Source organism: Zootoca vivipara, chromosome 4 (genome assembly GCF_965207765.1).
Source record: "Zootoca vivipara chromosome 4, rZooViv2.hap1.1, whole genome shotgun sequence".
Taxonomy (NCBI): Eukaryota; Metazoa; Chordata; class Lepidosauria; order Squamata; family Lacertidae; genus Zootoca; species Zootoca vivipara.
In genome coordinates this window covers 47,771,581-47,792,472 of record NC_142587.1, presented here as the reverse complement: position 1 = coordinate 47,792,472, position 20,892 = coordinate 47,771,581, and the positions used below count along the sequence as shown (strand labels likewise).

The window sequence follows — 20,892 nt, the reverse complement described above, 5'->3', positions numbered from 1 at the left end:
CATCACTCCACACAATATAGGGCGCAGATACAGAGTTAACAAATTGCCTAGCTCTTGTAAGTTGTTCCCACATTGCCAGAAGTAGAGACAGTGCTTGTGTCAATGTTTATTTGTTCCCAGCAGGGCATGTCAGGGTGAAGAATGTTATTTTAGTTTTTAGACATTTTTTTATGAAGCAATGATAGCAAATGGGGATTTAGTTCTGATCTTATCGCAACTATTTTTATAGTGGAACAACACGAAAAGAGTAATATAATAGTTGTGCTCTTATTCTGGTATTTAAAGCTTTACAGCTGGATAATTGTACAAAAGGATGGGAGGGGTATCACTGAGGAAGAGGAAAACAAGATTACATAATTTTCTCATTCCAGCTGCATTCCCTAATTCTATGCATATCAATATGAATGACTAAATAAGAACATAAAGAGATTTTTGGCATTTGGATTTGAGCAGGATGATGTCTCTTGAGTTCCTTTTAACTTGACTAAGGTATCTGTGAATGAGTTTTTGAACAGGTCTCCTGAGACGTACCTGGTCAGAGTCTTGCGCTTGTTAAAATCTCAGAGAGCCAGTGTGGTGTAGTGGTTAAGAGCAGTGGACTCGTAATCTGGCAAACCAGGTTCGCGTCCCCAGTCCTCCACATGCAGCTGCTGGGTGACCTTGGGCTAGTCACACTTCTCTGAAGTCTCTCAGCCTCACTCACCTCACAGAATAAAAAAATTCATTCCAATAGCACCTTACAGACCAACTAAGTTTGTCATTGGTGTGAGCTTTCATGTGCATGCACACAGAGTGTTTGTTGTGGGAGAGGAAGGGAAAAGGAGATTGTTAGCCGCTTTGAGACTCCTTAGGGTAGCAATAAAGTGGGATATCAAATCCAAACCCCTCCTCCTCCTCCTCCTCCTCCTCCTCCTCCTCCTCCTCCTCCTCCTCCTCCTCCTCCTCCTCTTCCTCCTCCTCTTCTCAATATCCTGGTAAAGTTGCCCTAGAGACCTTCCCTTCGTCTGGGATAGCATTCAATAAAATACTTAAAAACCTGTGAAAATGACTCACCAACCCTGAAACCTTTGCTCAGAGCCCTGGGATGTACAGAATATATTTATAATCTAGAATCTAGGCAGATTTCAGTAGGAAAATTGAGTTTAATTTTATCCCACAAAGGAAATGTCACACTTTAAAAAACCAACAAGCTGCATGAGTGCATGTGTATCCGTGTAATATTTACATATTAAATATTATGTAAAATGTGTAATATTTACATATTAAAGAGTTTAAATAATTTTTAGAAAAGTTTTTAATTGCTCCAAACATAGACAGACAGTGCTGGTCAGATTTCTGCCCCCTGCCCCACCCTGTGCTACAAAAATCTGCAAAGTATTTTACTGTGGTGGCACATTAAAACCCTGAACACATTCTTCTAGTATGAATATGATGTTGATCAGCCTGGTCCTCCAGGAAATTAAAATTCTGGTAAACAGAAACCCTTATAGAAACATACATTTTTGAATTACCGGTACCTCTCTGTTTTGATAAACTTTTTCAACCCAGCACTGTGCTTTGGGATATAATTATTAATTCAAATAATTGATACTACAGCTGTAGTATACATTACCATTTACGCTGGCTCCAGTGTGCTCCTAGCACAAGTGTTTGAGCTGAGTACACACTGCATTAACTATAACCCATAGGTCTCTTGTAGCTCCTTGAGAAATTTCCCCATTTACTGTGTTTCTCCTCAAATCAGCTTCCATCTGATTTGGAAAGGTAAGCTGTGGTTAAGCTGAGGTGTGTACATTTGGGACAGCTGTTGCATTTGTGCAGATGACAGCTGCATTGAATAGGAGTGTGAGGGGGGAGCTGAATGGGCAGGGAAACAAATCAGGCACTACACATTGGGTGAAGACACCCCTGTCCTCTCTCCGCTGTGTACAGGAACATAAAAATGCAACATAAAACTCAGCGGACAGAAATGTTGGGTATAAACAACTTTGCAGGACTTTGGTCAGTAGAGGGCAGGTTTGAGACGAGCAGATCATCAGGGAAAATACACCTTGTGGTTTTCCACTTAGCACCTAACCTCCATCCCTTCCTCCATCATCCTCCCTTCCTCCTCCTCCTGCATGAGGCAGCCATGAAACCTCCTCTCTCCTTGCGAATATGAAGTGACTGTTTATTCAGTACCAATGAGATTCCTGTGGGATTTATTTTACTCTTTTAAGCAGCCAACCAATTTTATTTTTAAAACCTATTAGCCTTGCTGCATTTTAAGCTATTGGGGTACATTGGGGTTCAGACATAAAAAAGATCAAGACTGTCATGTGATATGAATTTCACATAAAGAACTTTATAAATTGTTTCCTTAAATGGGGATGAACAAATCAAATTAAACCATTGCACTTCTCTTATGACAAAATAACATTTATTTGTTTTTAAAAGTACCCTTCGGAAAGCACAAGCAAGTACAATATACTCAAAAGCAAGTAATTTTTAAGATTCTCTTAACACTGCAATTTTTATTTTTTCATTCTCTTGATGGAACATTTTGCAGCCATTAATTGTGATAATTCCTCACCATGAATTTCTAGCATTTAAATATTTTTAAAATATGTACAGCATAAATATGTACACTATATTTTTGTATTATATTTGGTTTTTGTTTTGGGTTTGTATCCTGCCTTGCAGGCCCTTGTTAGGGCAGAAAGGCAGTTTATAAAGTTTTTAAATTATGAATAAATAAATAGCATAACAATTAGAGCTTGTGTACATGTATGATGCAAACCCAGGTAAAAAAAAAAATCCTGCAGAAGGCAGTTGGAATAGGAATTGTATCAACAATCCAAGCATATTTTTTCAGGATGATGGCCAACTGATTAGAAGAAAAACAGCTGGGCTGGCTCCTATGCATCAAAAACAGCTTGGTATGAATAAATCAGTAGATGAAATTTCTCTGAGTCAAAATAACAGTCTTTCTTGTTAATATAAAGGCAGCATTAAAGGCACAGCTGATTATGGCAACCCTGCTGATAGGCTGACCTACAGTATGAAGAATGCCTTATGGAAATGTCCTAAAATATTCCTTCAAGGGCCCCCAAAAGTCCTTAATCAGAGTAGCTGGACGCTGAGAGAAGATTCTAGTTTCAAGGATGTTCTTTGCCAACAGAGACAAATCCACGTACATGGCAGATGCAGAATATTTGCTGGAGAATAAAAAACAACACCCCACAATATACAGGTAAAAATGTTAAAAGATGTGACTTCATTCTTTCCCTTAACAGGAAATAAACAGCCTGTCATTATATTTGCATTTCAGGCCATACAGGGAATTATTCTGCTTCCACACCCTGGTCCCGTTCCCTTTCGCTATATAAAAGGGTGTAACATCTCATTGTGCCCTTATTAGCTGTTCACTGATTAGGGTTGCCACATTGTTTCCTGACAAAGCTCCATCTAATTTTAGGTGACTTCTCAATATAGCCGCAGCTGCACCAGAGCCTCTACTGTCGAGGAGAAACTTTGAGAGGGGTTTAGGGGGAAGGAAGAGACACGGAAGTTCAATTGCATGAGCTGCTTTCCTCTTGCACAACTTTGGTTTTCAAAGTTATGGGAAACATTCTCGCAGATCAAGGTCTGATTTGTGATTTAGAGACTAATCTGTGAAAGCGTCTGCCTTAATTTGGGGACTGCCATGCATTCAGAGGCAATACAACAGGACTATTGCTCTCTGGGATGTGGATATCAACTTTAGCCTCCCTGGCCCTTTTCTGCTGCACCTGGAGAACAACAATCTATTGAGGAGCCAGATGGTTTGTTGTTGTTGTTTTGCCAGCTACTCCACCCTTGAAGAACAAGAGTCTGTCAGAGCTGTAGCTGTTTCCAGGGAGAAGCATATTTATTTGGAGGCTGTTAGGGGCAATGGGTCACCCTGTAGGGTGGCTCCTAAAGGCAGGAGGCCAAAAGGGAAAGTTCTCATTTGGTTTTCTCCTTTGGGTTGTGATGAGGCCAAGGCCACTTCCAACAGAATAAAAAAATTCCTTCCAGTAGCACCTTAGAGACCAACTAAGTTTGTCATTGGTATGAGCTTTCATGTGCATTCCACCAGTACAGATTTGGGGTAAAAATGAGATAACCTCTTAAGTATGGAGAACAGTTACAGGTAGGTAGCCATGTTGATCTGCCGTCGAAACAAAATACAGTGGTGCCTCGCAAGACGAATTTAATTCGTCCCGCGAGTCACTTTGTATAGCGAAAAATTCATTTTGGGAAGCGGCTCCCATAGGAATGCATTGAAGTGCGGTTTCCCATAGGGTGCCTCGCAAGACGGAAAAAAAATCGTCTTGCGAGGCACCCTATGGGACGAAAAATTCGTCTTGCGAAGCGCGCCATAGGAAACTTCGTCTTGCGAGTCTCCATTGAAATCGCAAAACGCTTTCGTTTTGTGAGTTTTTCGTCTTGTGAGGCATTCGTCTAGCAAGGTGCTACTGTAAAAATAAAATAGAAAAATTCCTTCCAGTAGCACCTTAGAGACCAACTTAGAGACCTTAGAGACCAATTAAGTTTGTCATTGGTGTGAGCTTTCGTGTGCATGCACACTTCTTCAGAAGATACATCTGAGGAAGTGTGCATGCACACGAAAGCTCATACCAATGACAAACTTAGTTGGTCTCTAAGGTGCTACTGGAAGGAATTTTTCTATTTTATTTTTATTTTGTATGGAGAACAATTAGAAAACCAATACTGTACTGTAATGCCGAAGATGTAAGACTTGCCTTGTTTTTAGGTGTTCTGTTTTTATTTGGTTTTACTAGATAAATGCTTGCTCTTATTTTTTACTCCCCTATTTCATGTATTATTTATATATTTATAGTGACGCAAAGGAAGTATTGTTCCAAAACACGTCAGGCCTCAAATGTATTTTTCTTCAAGCAACTTGAGTTTCTTCCTCTTTTTTCGCTGCCTTCTAGTTTCAACAGGCCTTCAGACCCACACAAACTGAAACAGGACGGTGAACAAGTTACAACAATTTCCAGAAGAGCAGCATTAGTCTTTTGAGTCTTGTGGCATCTTAAAAGGCGAGCAACTTTATAATGCCATAACTTTTTGTGAATTACAGCCCACTGGTTCATCAGATGCACGAAGTGTTATCCTGAGTATCACATGGGGTTGTTGTTGTTTTTGGCTGGTGTGAGGGAAGAGGCTGCAAAAAGTGAGGTCAGAGGGAAATGCAGAAAAGTGGCAAATGTAATTATGTACTTAACAGTGGTAATTCACAAAACAGTTATTGATTTGGCATCAACATTCTGGCATTGGTAATGTGCTAAAATTTATTTGTCTTCATTTGGGTTTGGGTTCAATCCACAAGTGAAATTCTGATGTATTTTAATTCAGTGGTTTCACATTGCAGTCTCCTTTCATCCAAGCTTTTGAATATTGCGTTTCTGATTGCTATATCAACAATAACAACTTGATGATATTAACAAGTTATCTAAAGAGCTGTCACATGGGATATGGATCAAAGTTGATTTCTCCTGCTGCAGTGGGTAGGACCCAAACCTCTGTGATATCTGAGAAAGCAGTTACCTGTTAACAGATGGGATATTACTCCATATGTGTACTGCATTCTGGATGGTGTCATCATGCTGCTTACCAGTATATCTGAGCACAGCTTCCATCTTTAAAAGGACCAAAACCATACATATGTCTCAAGAGATAGAACTAAATATCTCATTTGATGGCAATAGAATATAATACAGAATTCAAAATCTGGGAGCCAATACAGATTGAACAATGCTGAAGTAAGATGCTCCAAGAGATATATAAATGCAGCAAATAAAGACATAAATAAAATAAAACTGTTGTTGCAAACTGCGAATCGAGCCACTGAAAATCTGTATTAAATTAATGTCTGCAAGTGAGTGATGAAGCATCTCTTCATTCACCTCTTGAAGGCATTTTGTTTTGCTACTCACCTGAAAGAATCGAGAAGCTGTATCTCGGTCTTCTTCCTCCAGCACAAGGTTATCCACAAACATCCAGAAAAACATCCTTTCTGGGTGTGTCACATACTGAAGAATACGAAAATATTGGTAAAAATACCAGGCTTTAAAGGGAAGGGAGAAGAGAAAACAGGCTATAAAAAGATGGTCTCTGAAAACGCCTTTCTAAGGTGCTCCAGCCCACCCGCTTCCTTTTTAAAGAAAAGAATGACTGAAAGGGGGAAGAGTTACAGGTAGGTAGCCGTGTTGGTCTGAGTCGAAGCAAAATAAAAAAATTCCTTCAGTAGCACCTTAAAGACCAACTAAGTTTATATTTTGGTATGAGCTTTCGTGTGCATGCACACTTCTTCAGATACCAAAAGGGGGAAGAGAGCGACCTCTGGGCACCAGGGAAAGCCTCTGGAGCCACATGGGTGCTTATGGATGCCAAACTGGCTACTTCCGAACAGATTAGATGTTATAAAGACATGCAAATACAACAGCAGGCGATTGAGGCTGCACAGGTCTCATGTTTAGAGATAGACTGCAAGGTGGGGTAGGTTTTGTTGTTTAGTCGTTTAGTCATGTCTGACTCTTCATGACCCCATGGACCAGAGCATGCCAGGCACTCCTGTCTTCCACTGCCTCCCGCAGTTTGGTCAGACTCATATTGGTAGCTTCGAGAACACTGTCCAACCATCTCATCCTCTGTCGTCCCCTTCTCCTTGTGCCCTCCATCTTTCCCAACATCAGGGTCTTTTCCAGGGAGTCTTCTCTTCTCATGAGGTGGCCAAAGTATTGGAGCCTCAGCTTCAGGATCTGTCCTTCCAGTGAGCACTCAGGGCTGATTTCCTTAAGAATGGATAGGTTTGATCTTCTTGCAGTCCATGGGACTCTCAAGAGTCTCCTCCAGCACCATAATTCAAAAACATCAATTCTTCAGCGATCAGCCTTCTTTAGGGTCCAGCTCTCACTTCCATACATCACCAGTGGGAAAACCATAGCTTTAACTATACGGACCTTTGTCGGCAAGTTGATGTCTCTGCTTTTTAAGATGCTGTCTAGGTTTGTCATGGGGTAGGTAGTAAGATATAAAAGCCTGAGGGATGTGCTTTCCTTTCCCTTAGGCATCCACTCTTCATCCATCCACTGACAGGGACTAGACACTTTAATTTTACACTTTAGGTATAAAGAAGGTCTCCAGCCAGGGGCGTATCTAGGTAATATGGTGCAAGACCAACATTTGACACTCTCCGTCTAGTTTTCACAAGGCCAGCTTAAGCCATCTTTCAGAAGGAGGCAAGAGGCTTTGGGAGGGCCCTAAAGCCCTCCTATCTCCTTCCCAAAGCTTGGTAAGTGCTTGCCTAGCTTTGAGAAGCAGACAAGAAGGCTCTAGGACCCTGTCTGAGCCCTCACACCTCTCTCTTTTTTAAAAAAAAAAAAAAACCAGTACAGTGGTACCTCGGGTTAAGAACTTAGTTCGTTCTGGAGGTCTGTTCTTAACCTGGAACTGTTCTTAACTTGAAGCAGCACTTTAGCTAATGGGGCCTCCTGCTGCCGCCGCGCCGCCACCTGTGATTTCTGTTCTCATCCTGAAGCAAAGTTCTTAACCCAAGGTACTATTTCTGGGTTAGCGGAGCCTGTAACCTGAAGCGTCTGTAACCTGAAGCGTCTGTAATCCGAGGTACCACTGTAGAGCATTACCATTAGGGCAGAGGTCAGTGGGAAACTTATGCTCACTGCAGGTCAGTTCAGACTTCCTCTGAACCACTGGCTTGAGGAAACCCCAACAAAAGAGTTTTGTTGCGTAACCTGTGCCTGTCTGTATCTGGGCTGCTAGGGAATCTGAATATCTGTCTATAGGAAGTCCTGCGGTTAGTGGCTATATAGCCTCTAGCTGTGGAACAAAACCATTTGGCAAGATTGCAGCTGGAGGGGAAGGCCAGGGAGAAGGCACTGTCAGCTTTCCCTTGTAGTGCTCTGTGGGTGAGAGCAAGATGGTAGTAGGAGATGTGGTTACATCACAAGGCAAACGGCAGGTACTTTCCATGGCTGTCTGATATGCTGTTAATATGGAATGTAGTCAGTGACTGCACTCGTGAGTGATGTGTGATGCACACTGTCACAGCATGCTCTAGCTGTGGCTCTTGGTACCTCCCGTTTCCTGTATCAGTGCTCCTACAATATATATTGCATCATTTTGCTTTCCATGAGTTACTGGAAGCGCATTGGGATGTTGTTAGCTGACACTGCAGAACCCTAGGCTCATGCTGCCCAACCGCTATCCTGTGCACAATCACCAGGGACCGAGTCCCATTATCACTTTGGCGTAATCATGCTTAAGATTGTACAGCTTAGCTACAAATATTTATAAGGAAGCAAGATCAGTTAAACTCATTCCCAAGTAAATATGTTGGAGTCGCAGTATCTAACCTGTTCTGGAGAAGAGTGGAGAGAGAAGTGGTCCGTCTCTTGGAACTGACCAGAGTCAGAGAGACATAATAAGAGCTACAGTTTCATGCATGTTTGCTTTTCTTACCAGAGGGCTGTTGATAAGAGTTTCCAATGGGTGGCGTAGACCCAAATATAAAATCAAATGGACCCCATTCTTCTATCTAATAAACAAAACAAAACAATCACAGTAGTTTGGATGCAATATCCTATCTTTCAACTTTTAATTTCACATGGGTCCTCCTCCTCCTCCTCCTCCTCCTCCTCCTCGTCCTCCTCCTCCTCCTTTCAGAAATGCACCAGTTTGCTTTATAGACATTGATGGGCATGTTTTAGCTCAGGATTACTACCACTTCCTAGCCACAGAATCAACCTGACCTTACCAACGAGTTTGCCTTTAACCACATTGCTACTAACTATTCTGATTCGTCCAAGTTTGGCCTCTTCTGACCAATTGCCAGTGGTGTTATGCTATGACGTGCTGCACTAAGTATTAGAAATACTAAATTTAATTTCTGAACCTATTTACATGTATTTTTATATACTGTACTGCCCTTCATCAAAAGATCTCAGGGCAGTTCACAAGATAAATTATCCTATCATGCAGAATGCCCACAGAATGTTAAATAGACAAAAAAACAAAAACAAATTTAGACCGTTTCCCCTCCATCTATAACAGATGTTGAGAATCTATAGCCCTCCAGATGTTGTTGCTGTTCAACTCCCATTAGCCCCAACTGCATACTCAATTGTCAGGGGTGGTGACAGCAGAAATATAACAACATATGGAGGGCCACAGGTTAACCATTGCAATGTAATCAAAACCAATGGCTTCTTGTTCCTTCCCTAGCATTTCTGGTAGGCTGTTTTTTTTATCCAAAACAAACAAACGAATCAGTTTTACACACTGATTAAACAGCAGTGTTTGAACAAAGAAGTTGATGGTAATAAACTTATTCTTGAAGAAATTCCTTACAGTGCTATCTGATGCTTAACCCTTTGGCAGCTCCTCAGACTGTTTAATTTCATTTAATCTACACAATGGGAATTCATGCATCAAGGATGCTGTATATATTAAAAAAACAGACCACTGAAGAAGCCCAACAAGCTGAAGCATGTTTGGCATTGCAGTTATCCAGAAAACCTGAATGATGAACTGAATGATATACTGGCATTTTAGCTATCTAAAGCGCTTTTAGCTTATTAAGCGTAAGTATAACTCATGCACTGTAAAGAGGGTTTCTTTGTATCCAGATTATTGCATAGGTCCTCATCCACTGTGGAAATATTACTGTGGCATATGTTCCGTTTATAGATTTGTGCATTTTAGTTATTGTATTAGAGAGTTTTCCAGATTTTTGCTTATTTCCATCTTTTTTACTACCAATATCAACTTCATTTTTATGTAATAACATGTTGTTATCACAAGGAAGGAGGCCAGAGAGGCCAGAGTGCAGTGGCATGGCAGCATGCGAGGTGGGGGGGGGGAAGGGCAAAACCACAGGGTTGTGTGTGTGGCTGAAGGCATGGAGGGGTCTATGGCCATGGGAAAGGGGTGCAGCAGTGAACATTGAACTCCATGGACCTCCCTCCCTGTGCTGGCCCTGCCTTATTCTTCCTTCAGTTATTACCAGCATCAACCAGTTATGACTAGTTTTCAGATTGTCCAGTGTTAAAGGGGCAAAACCGTCCTTTCCTTGACTTCAACATAATAAACAATGAAAGAGTTTGTCATTCTTTACTGGAAGCAAATCTGTTTTTATCCCAGGAAGATACAGTTAATATGTTAGGAGCAGAAAGAATATACCCATCTAACAAAATTAGAAATATGAGTAGTACAAAGTCAACTTACGTGTATTCGTGTCACGTCTGTGACATCATCCAAATACTTCAGTGTCCCATTGCCCTTGCTTTCCCCCAGAAACCCCAAACTTTTCAGCTCTGGAGAAGAGAAATGAGGACCTAGATGAATACCAATATTAATGCGACACATTTGTGTTTTACTGATGAGGTGCCCTAAAGGAGACCCAGAAGGTTTGCAGACAATGCTTCATAAGTGCTTTACTGTGTGCTGGGTGGAAGTTATTCAAAATGGCAGTGGCACTTCTGCAGTGGCCCCTCAATGTTGGACTTTGGAACCTAAATGTAGACGCTGGCATGCCTTTTGCTGGGCTAGAATTCCCATCACCCTTGACCATTGGCCATGCCACAACATCTGGAGAGCTTCATGCTTCTCACTCCTAATGTAGGCTTTTCATTCAATCTCCTTGGGTGGGGGCAGGGAGAATAGGTTTTCCTGGGTGCCGACTTGCGCTTCCTTCTCATCTTTCCTTCTTCTCTGTACCTTTCCTGCTATGGCTGCCTTCTCTTCTCTCCACACTCTTCTCTTCCCAATGTCTCCTAGACTAGACTACAGAGAATCCCTCTGCCATTTCCCTTGATTTAGAGAAGAGTGGGAGATGTTCTGAATTAGAGAAATTCCTCTCCTGTTTTTAAGAGACAGCAGATTGCTAGCAGGCTTGTTCTGGGAAGGGGTTAAAATTACTGCAGTTCCCACTACTCTTTTTTAAATGTGCATGTTTCTTTAGTACCACAACATTCCCAAGAATCTCTAGGAATGAGGGAGATCACTTGCAAATGTGCTCCCACTATCCCACCATTTCTTCCTTCGGTGCATTATATTTTATTTTGCACAGAAAAGATGGGAAACTAAAAACAACAATATAGTGCAGTGTAATTCAACAGGTGTCTACTCAAAATAGAACCTCACTCAACTCAGTTGCACTTGCTCGCTGCTCAGCTAATTGTGCGAAGAATAGTGGCTAGAAACATAAGGAGCTGCCCTATACCAAGGCAGACCACTAGTTCATCTAGCTCAGCATTAACTCTGAGTAGCAATAGGTCTCCAAAGTTTCAGACAGAAGCCTTTCCCAGTGCTCTACACTGAGCAACACCCTTCCTCAATTTGTTCCCCTTCCTAGGACAATGTTGCAGGAATCTCTATTTTGGCTCCAAATAAATAAATAAGCTAAAATAAATGGAAGCACCTCTGAACTGGCAAACCATTATTGAAAAGTAGTGGAGCAAGGGATGTTGCAGGATATCTGATGGTTTTCACACCAGGTCCAACTTTTTAATCCACATCTCCCATTAGGTTTCTCAATAGTGCTTTGCCTGTCCATGCTAGAAGGTTTGTGATGCAATTGCCTGTTAAGTGGAAAAAGAACAGCCTCAAATTAGGTCTCAAAAAGAGTGGGTGTGGGAAGGCAGGAAACAGTGGAATGCAATGATTTCGCAGCAGCAGCTACTGAGTAAATGAAGGATGACAGTTCTTGATTAATTGCTTAGTATGGAAGGCACCCAAGGAGCTAGTCAGGAAGGATTAAGATAAAGATCACCCAAATTGGCTGTTTCTCTTCTACTTGGCAAGGGGCACCCATTTTTCTCTAATTTGTTAACAGTGCTTTAATTTCAGGGTTTTTGTTTCGTGAACCTTGCTTATAAGTGAAGGTTTGTAAACATGTTAAAAAGTTTTGATAATCTTCTATAATAAATGGGACTGGTTTCAATGGAAGAGCTAAAGCACATGTTTCATTATCTCCCACTGAAACGGAGAGACTTAAAGCTATCCAAGTATAGTTGGATTGAGGCCGTTTTTGGACAGAAATTGCCATGTAACAAGCAAAGGTCACTTTAAAATGCAAGTTTTTTTTTTATTCATCGATGTTGAAATATTGTTCTGTTTTTATTTATGTAATGTGTATCTTGAAAATTAATAAAGATTGTTTTAATTTTTTTAAAAAAATGCAACATTCAGAAAGCAATGACTTTTTTTTTTTTAGCATCCCGTCTTTAGATAAGCTCCCAATCATCCTAACAACTATGCCAAGCCACAGATATCAGAAGCCCATTTCAAAGAACTCTTGCTCAATCAGCTGATGGTCTTCAGTAGCCCTATTAAAAGGGTTGGGCAAAGCAGCATTTTGAGAGAGGCTCCTGAAGAAATACTCACCAGCCCCTGACAAAGCTCTGCCTTGTCCTATGCTTTGTTAAATCTTCAGAAGTTTTGTTCAATCAGCTCCTTAAATTGAGCTTCTGGAGATCCAACAAGGAGCTGCTAGCAGTGCTTTGAATGGGACTTCTGCAGACCCCTGGGAGGGGGGCGGGAACTGGTCACTGTGACATCAGATGACTGACAGGTAGGAAGTTGCACCTACCTGTGAAATTCAGGGAGATAATAATCTGGACCCTCTGGGCTAGAAAGGTTTCCCACCTCTGAAACAGGGAAAGGGTAAACATGTTGCAAGCCTAATTTCTCAGTTACGTACCTTGTGTAATATTGTCAAAAAGGGAGAGCACACGGATTGGTTTTTTATCCCATGTCTGCAAAGGCTGGTATATCCAAAGATGGTTCTAACACAATTGATAAAAAGATACATGTTTGCATAAGGTGCTTTTGTTGTCGTCGTCTAAACTTGTCGAACAAGTAGTATGTGATCTTAGTTATGACATATATTAACATGAAGACTTTTTATGAACTGGATATCAACAGGCTTTGACAGCACTCTATAAATCAATGCATTTATTAATTTTATTTAAAATGTATTAAATTATTTATATCCCACCTTCCTGGGAAATATATAAATGCTAATCTGATCATATCAGAGCCTTTCGATAATGGAATGATGTGCTGCTGTTAGCCCATTCACAAATACAAGGGTTCTACTACATCTACAGTATATCAAGCTGCAACAGGGATGCAGATGCTATTTAAGTCACAGGTAGCTGCAACATCAGGACTAAGAAATGCAAAACAGCATTAACAATGCAATGCAGAAACAATCACCATACGATTTCCACAGCTTAAAAAATGTTGACTACTCAGTACCTGCATTTGGGGCCAGTAGCAGTTAAAGCCCTGCAAAATAATAAGCTATTGAGGTTCTCCTAACATATATGACCTTGAGATTCATGGATCTATCCTTATGGCAAATGCCCACCGTGCCTTCATTGGTGATACAGAAGAACATGAGAAGAGCCCTTTTGGATCAGGCCAAAGACCCATCTAGTCCAGCTTCCTGTTCTCAAAGTGGCCAAGCAGGTGCCTATGGGAAGCCTGCAGGCAGGACCTGAATAGAACACACTCTCCCAACTTGCAGTTCCCAGCAACTGGCATTCAGAGGCATACGGTGGAGAAAGAACTTAGCCGTACTCTCCAAGAATGTGTCTAACTAAAGGCAAATGTGACACCTCTACCCATTGCTAAATCCCTTGGGAGAAGCTCTTTGGAGGGTATTAGAAATTTATCACTGGGGAGAGACCACATTGCTGATGAGTGGACAACATGTATCGACTGCTTTGCCCTTCAGGCAAAGGCCGTAATAAATGGTCTCCTCTTAAGCAAGGACTCTCCCCCCCCCAACCTCTGCCACACACTTCCTTCGAAAGCTGCCTTACAGCAGGCCAAACTGCCTCTCTGTTCAATTCACTACTGGCTACTCACACTGGCAGTGGCTTTCTTGATTCTTCTTCCTTCCTCTGACTTTCTTTTCTCTAGGATGGTGTTAAAGGCTTATGAGAAGGGCCACAGGTCAGGGCCCCAAAGCACATGCATCATATGTCAAATGTTTCATGTTCAAACCTCGCCATCTTCAGATAGGTCTGGGAAGGGCTCCTGATTGCTGCCAGTCCGTGTTGGCAATACCAAGTTAGAAGAGCTGAGCTGCCCTGCTGCTTCTTACTTGGACAGGCTGAAGCCTCAAAGGGGTGGTGGGTGGTGGGATTTGTGGTTGGACTTGCAGGAGCCCCACCAGTCAATCTGGCACTCCTTCTAGTGCGGCTGCACAGCTCCAGCCTCACCGGCACCCCAGCCCAGGCCTCTCCAGGCTCTCCAGGTAAGCTGCAGTGATGCTGGTGTTGGGAGGGTGGCTCTGCCTCTCCATATGCACCACTACTAGTGAAAAGGAAAGCAGAGATTGGGGCTGCTTGGCATAAACCTCCAATTAACAGGGTCCTCCTTCTCTCCCTCTCCCCCCCCTCTCTCCCACACACACTTTAAAAATGTCATTTTAGCAAATGACCATGCAGTGTTTCAGGTCAGCTGAAATAGTTTTGCTGCCACCTGCTGGAAACGGAGTGTCTAGTTTCAGTTAGCTCTTTTTTTGGCCAATTTTTCCAGGGTGTAGTGGTGGCAGAAGTGGTGGTAGGTGGGGCAAGGGCGGGGTGGGTGGGTGGTAGGAGGCAGCACTTCCCATTTCGCCTCAGGTGGCTTCCCCTGACCCCCAGCCAGCATGGGCACTGGTCAGTGATCATAAGACTGGTAGTCCAACAACATCTGGCGGGCCATTGATTGCCCACCTCTGCTGCTGAAAAGTGACCCAGTTAATACAAGGATCCGCAGCCCTTTGGCTTTTTCTGTATACATCTGTAAAAGGCAACGGAACTTTCTCTTACAGACTCTTGATCGTAGAAGCGCTTCAGTTCTGCACGCCATCTTCTCTTCCTCTTGAGTAGACCATATGCTCGCCGTGGTGCACACAGGAAACATATCCAGGGAGATGTCTTTTTTATATTGTCTGAGAATCCTGAACACACAAGGCTGTCCATGCATTCTTCACAAAAACACCTGCATTGTTGAGACAGACAGCGAGAGATGATTTGAAGGCATTTTTACATTTCAAATATTTGTAATAGATCCAAAAAAAAATTTGCTGCTGTTTCACACAGGGACTTGTTCTTGCTGGAGTTCTGAAAATTATCCAAATGGGGGGGTGAGGCATCTAAATAGGAATGGTGCATGTTTTTTGATGTGGGGAGAGCTCACACATTTCACTACAATGAAAAAAACGTGAGCATCTTGAGATTTTATACCAGCAATGCAAAAGCAGAATTATGGGTGACTTGCACTTTCCTTTCCTCCCATTATTCATAATTTCTGAGTGAGCCCTGGCTAAGGACCTGATTTACACAAAACTGACTTAGATTAAAAGGATATGGAAGTTTGAAGCTGAGGGTTGGTGCAAAAGGAAATCGGGCAACTAGACACTCAAATGAGTTGCCTTATGATACTCTTATCTCCACTTGCATCCCTGCATCGCAATGATTCACATCCTAGAATAGAGCAGTTGTGCCCCATAGAACATCTCGTTCCCTGCATCCCTGCATCGCAATGATTCACATCCTAGAATAGAGCAGTTGTGCCCCATAGAACATCTTGTTCCTTTGCAGCACCACAGGGACCCAATCCAAGCACCAGAGACGGATTTAGGGGAGTACAACTGGTTCGATCACACTGGACCCAGAGCCTGGGGGTGCTGCAGGGGCTCCACAACTATGATGCAGAATGGAAAGCGAGAGGCACAACTGAACTACAGACTTCGGCTTCTAAGGCTGTGCCCCCAACTCCACTTCCCTGGAAGTACCTATGTGTGATTTAATTCAAAAGGACATACTTCTGAGCAGGCATGGCTAGAACTGTGCTCTGAGGCAGAAGATATTGCAGATATGCGCCACCAAGTCCAGGGGGAGTGGTCTGTTAGAGAGGCGAATATGCACACATTCTATATGAATTTGAAAGCCAGGTTTTACGGCAACAGCGTTTGAATCCCATACCCAAAGGCACTGCTGTAAACTTGAATGTGGTTTGGGAGGTCAATTACCTGTTACAGGTTGGATCATCACACATTATGAGAGATTTGCTCCAGCAACATATGGCACAATCAGTCTTGTACCCATCATTGTCACACAGGAAGAATCTCTCCAAAAGATGTTCCTTTTAAAACAGCAGCAGCAGAAAACTGTAGTTAGTTAATAATGAGATTTAGCATTTCAACTGTTCCAAGCTCAATGCTTCTTAAAACAACCCTTTAAAGATGGTGACCATCATTATTCCCCTAGAACAGATTATGGATCTGAGGTGGGAAAAACATCTTAATTAAGGCCACCAAGGGAGTTTGTGGCTAATGTGAGAGTTGAACTGGAGACTTCCAGCATCTTTTGGACAGATGCATTTTTCTTTAGAATTGGGTGGACAATCTAACACTGGCTTTTCCAGCAATTCCTTGATTCCTCTTTTATTTTTTAAAGAAAAGTTGCCCAGCCTGTTCGATAAAGGAAGTGTAGCCCTGTGGAACGCCCTCCCATCAGATGTCAAAGAGAAAAACAACTACCAGACTTTTAGAAGACATCTGAAGGCAGCCCTGTTTAGGGAGGCTTTTAATGTTTAATAGATCACTGTGTTTTATTTTTCTGTTGGAAGCTGCCCAGAGTGGCTGGGGAAACCCAGCCAGATGGGCGGGGTATAAATAAAAAATTATTATTATTATTATTATTATTATTATTATTATTATTATTATGTCTGACCCAAATCAGCTACTCACTGTGCATGGAGCACACATTCCTCCTTGAAACAAAGGGTGCTGAGTGTGAATCTCAAGGCTTCCACAGCATATGCAGATTTCTACCAAACACAAAAGATAACTCTTCTTACACTGTGTTTTTGGCATCATTTCCCAGGGCTTACTGTATTTCTTAAAATAGTTCTGCTTTATACGTTGTTCAAATAATACACAATACATGGTTAAGAATACATAAGGAATGATTAAAATTATATTTTCCACTAAAATTCCAATAAAATTAGCAATATTATTGCCAATTTGCACTGATAATGCAAGAGGAAAAAAAGCTGACCTTGGTAAAAAAGACATACAGTATAAACAAACAAACAAACAAACAAACGAACAAACAAAAAGCAAACATTTCAAGAATGGTATCCCTACACACAAAGAAACCTGCTTTTCCTCGCCTATGAAATTATATTTTTCTTAGGAGGACCATGCCTGTTCTCTTCTCATTTTCTCGTTCAGTTGGTCAGGTTTTTTTTAAAAGGACAATCAAGCATGTATATATGGTGTCCATCTGCCCAATTGATACAGAGCTTAAAAGGCCTAGTATCGTTTATGCAATCTGAATTTCTTCTCAGTTCTACAATCTGGGATAGGGATGAATTGTGAGGCAGTATATGAAAGAGACACGGGGGACCCAGGTGGCGCTGTGGTTAAACCACTGAGCCTAGGGCTTGCCGATCAGAAGGTCGGCGGTTCGAATCCCTGTGACGGGGTGAGTTCCCGTTGCTTGGTCCCAGCTCCTGCCAACCTAGCTGTTCGAAAGCATGTCAAAATGCAAGTAGATAAATAGGAACTGCTACAGCGGGAAGGTAAACAGCGTTTCCATGTGCTGCTCTGGTTTGCCAAAAGCGTTTTTGTCATGCTGGCCACATGACCTGGAAGCTATACGCCGGCTCCCTTGGCCAATAAAGCAAGATGAGCGCGCAACCTCAGAGTCGGTCACGACTGGACCTAATGGTCAGGGGTCCCTTTACCTTTACCTTATATGAAAGAGACACAGTTTCTTTCCCAATAAATGTGGATTTAAACAATCCATACATACTGTGTTTTTATCATGTAAGCCTAACTAATTGGGTAGTACCTTGTCACTCAACCAAAGGGGTTTATACCGATTAATCTCATTGGCTGACTAAACACTGAAGTCCTCCTAATAGCTATCTGTAGTAAAGACAGTTATAGCAGTAACAGTTGCAACAAGTACCTTCAATATTTCTCTCCTTGAAGTTGACTTCATATGCAATGTTTTCTACGAAGGAAAAAAATCAGGGCACTTTTCGGAAGCGAGGCTTGCTTGCATTGTTAAATGTACAATCTAATCTGACTAGAATGCGCACTGGATTGCTCTTCCATGCTGTAGCCAACATTCATCACGTGTGGCACAGACAGCGTCAGAAAGAGCCAAAACTTTGTTCTTTTATCAGGCATGAGAGTCGTCTCTAAGATTACAATAAAAATAAGCTCAGCACCAGAGAGGGATGTGAATTATGCTTGCTTTGAAACAGTGTGATCCTATACAGTTTATTAAGATGTAAGCAGCAAATTCAATGCCATTGCTCCCACGTAAATGGGTATAAGTTTCAGGATCACCAGTGGAGGCTGGTCCATTATGGCAGGTGCAACACTGGCCCACCAACCTCCATCTGCCACCAGCTGGCCCTCCCCTGCCTGCTGACTCACATCCGGTCCAGGAGGTGGTACTGGCTGCCAGCTTCCTTCTTCTTAGTATTGCTCCACCTTGAACTCCTCAGCAGGAAGGATGGGACAAAACTCTGCCTGTAATTGGCTATGGCTCCATCCACTGTTGTTATCCCTACCTTCTGCCCTGTTATTATCAATGGACACAAGGTACCGTACCATTGAGACTCAGATTAGCTAATGTATCTTACTTTTCTACACAATTCTTTATATACATTGCCCCTTTCTCTTTATTATTCTGCAGTATTTTGAAACTTTCCTTCTACGTATCTTTTGCTAATTAAAAAGGCTTTTAGTTTCATTCAAAGGAAGAACAGAGATAGATGAGATAAACCTGCCCTACAATCCCTTCCTCAACATTAGATGGTTTCACTTGTTTTTGTACCGCAAAATGGAAACAAATAGGTAGGTATAGGGTTCATTCCCACAGCAGATACAATCTATAGTGGGGCACACAAATCTTCAGCTAGCATTGTTTTTAGCGCCTCTTGAAAACAAGATTACCTCTTCTTGGTTTGGGAGTGTTTGATTCCTCCACGGAACTTACAGAAATTACACCAGAACTATAGTTCTCCAATGATACAGCTGGATGTGTGGGGCGAGAGAGAGAGAGAGACAGAATGAGGCACATGATGGCTATTTTTGAATGTGGCAAAACTCCAATAATATGTCTCAGCAAAAGCATTTATTGTAAATTGCTTTGGGTTGAATTGGCAAAACAGTGACTAATAAATTTAATACATAACGATGATGATGATGATAAATACCTGCAAGTGTATGTTTGCATACAAACAAACAAACAAAAACACTATATTTAGAAACAGAGGCCCTGAGGCCCCCTGGATGTTGTTGGACTCCAACTTCCACCATCCCCAGCCAGCATGGCTAATGGTTAGGCCTCTACAAGAAGCTAAAAGATTTTAAAAGAATCTTTAAAAAAATAAAGATCATGGAATGTCACAAGAAAAGGAGTCATTACAGCCAGGTTTGGACTCTGGAAGTGCTGCACTAAGGTACCAAAACAGAGAGACAAAAGGCAAAGCTTCTGTTGGGAGTTGTCCTCCGCAGCACCAAGTTTTGTTACAGATCCATAACCTGTTTCTGTGGTCCTAACTTTTAAATTGTTATTGAACTGTAATTTCGTTACTTGTGCTTGGCCTTAGGGTTCTTGCAGGAGGCATTTCTTCTGCAGAACTGATGGAAATGATATCAGGGAAACTTCCTCCATTGGGTGATGGAGCTGAGAGAGAGAGAGAGAAAAAAACACATCAGAGCAATATGGGAACTGTGACCCTTCTGACTTACCCAGCTCATGCTGATTTCTCCAGCAAAGTTGAATGGGCTGGGAAACAGTGCAGCTTGAAACATTTCAGACATATGTACTTGAAGGACTGGAGTTATATATATATATATATGAATGTTATTTAGGTTTTAAATAGTAGGTTAAAATGTGGAGGTTATACAAGGTGAACTCTTTACTGAGCATTCATTTTGATTCATAAGCAAGGAGGTTATGCGTCTTCCCAACTGGGTGGCTGTTGGTGCCAGGCACAGGTGAGCGGCAGCTGCTTCCAACCCGGTGCATCCCTTGTCCCTGCTGCCACGCTGCCCGGTCCTAGTTTCAGTGGGCAACATCACAGCTGGTAGGCGGTGCAGTGGCGGCGCACCATCTTATATCCCATGGCTGGCATCTGGTCAATTCCCACAGACTTCAGTGGGAACTAAGTGCAAATTAAGGTACACATCGTACATTCACACACCTCCCCAATAATAATCCTGGGAACAGTAGTATACTTACAGTGCTACAGTGGTACAGTTCCCAGCACCCCTTACAAACTGCAGTTCCCATTATTATTATTATTATTATTATTAGGGTGTGGGTGGGTGCTCTAAACGTTTTGTAAACACATGGTGTGTAGGAGGTCTTTGTCTGGATCTAACTCCATGGGTACGTGTGGTTTCCTTATGGTGACCAGACCGTCGGTTTCATCACTCTCATCAGCTTTATGGGCTCCTGCAAAGGAGTGGATTTTGCTCCAAGAGATCTTCCACTCACCTGCCTCCGAGAGGCTGCCCATTTCCCCGGAGTCGCTGTCCAGCACCACGGCCATCCCTACAGCAGACGGCGACCTCGCCAGGAGTGTTTGTTTGGGGCGTGTCCGGGTCGTCGGGCAGACGGAGAATGAAGACCCTGGATGGAAGAGCCGAGGGGAAGCTGCGTTCCCCAAGGAGATCCCTGCTGAATCAACTGGTGCAAAGGAAAACCCAACAGCGTTTTACTAACGGGAGCAATAATGCGGATTGTTGTTACATATGTATAAAAGAAATCGTGGATTTCCCATCAACTGGCATAGGATCCAGCTCCAAAG

At 42.3% G+C, this 20,892-nt stretch overlaps 1 protein-coding gene across 1 annotated transcript; it reads right to left on the bottom strand.

Annotated features, from left to right (window-relative positions):
- Nucleotides 1-2,207: 2,207 nt before the first annotated feature.
- Nucleotides 2,208-20,634, bottom strand: DNMT3L (DNA methyltransferase 3 like). Its single transcript, XM_088668748.1, has 12 exons — nt 20,580-20,634; nt 19,671-19,763; nt 18,030-18,074; nt 16,802-16,881; nt 16,082-16,194; nt 14,877-15,048; nt 12,752-12,836; nt 10,276-10,364; nt 8,512-8,587; nt 5,967-6,097; nt 5,578-5,669; nt 2,208-3,197 (listed from the first exon to the last, which is right to left on the bottom strand). Exons 1-12 carry the CDS (start codon nt 20,632-20,634, stop codon nt 3,053-3,055), a joined length of 1,176 nt encoding a protein of 391 aa, XP_088524874.1. The 3' UTR covers nt 2,208-3,052.
- Nucleotides 20,635-20,892: the final 258 nt, after the last annotated feature.

Bases quoted from the DNA above. Each gene is read 5' to 3' on its own strand.
- DNMT3L (XM_088668748.1), bottom strand. From the start codon at position 20,634: ATGGCCGTGGTGCTGGACAGCGACTCCGGGGAAATGGGCAGCCTCTCG. The intron at 18,075-19,670 runs GTAACGAAATTA...TTTCCTTCGTAG, and splicing joins AACCCTAAGGCCAAGCACAA to AAAACATTGCATATGAAGTC. The intron at 16,882-18,029 runs GTACTTGTTGCA...TGTGTTTGGTAG, and splicing joins CAAGGAGAGAAATATTGAAG to AAATCTGCATATGCTGTGGA.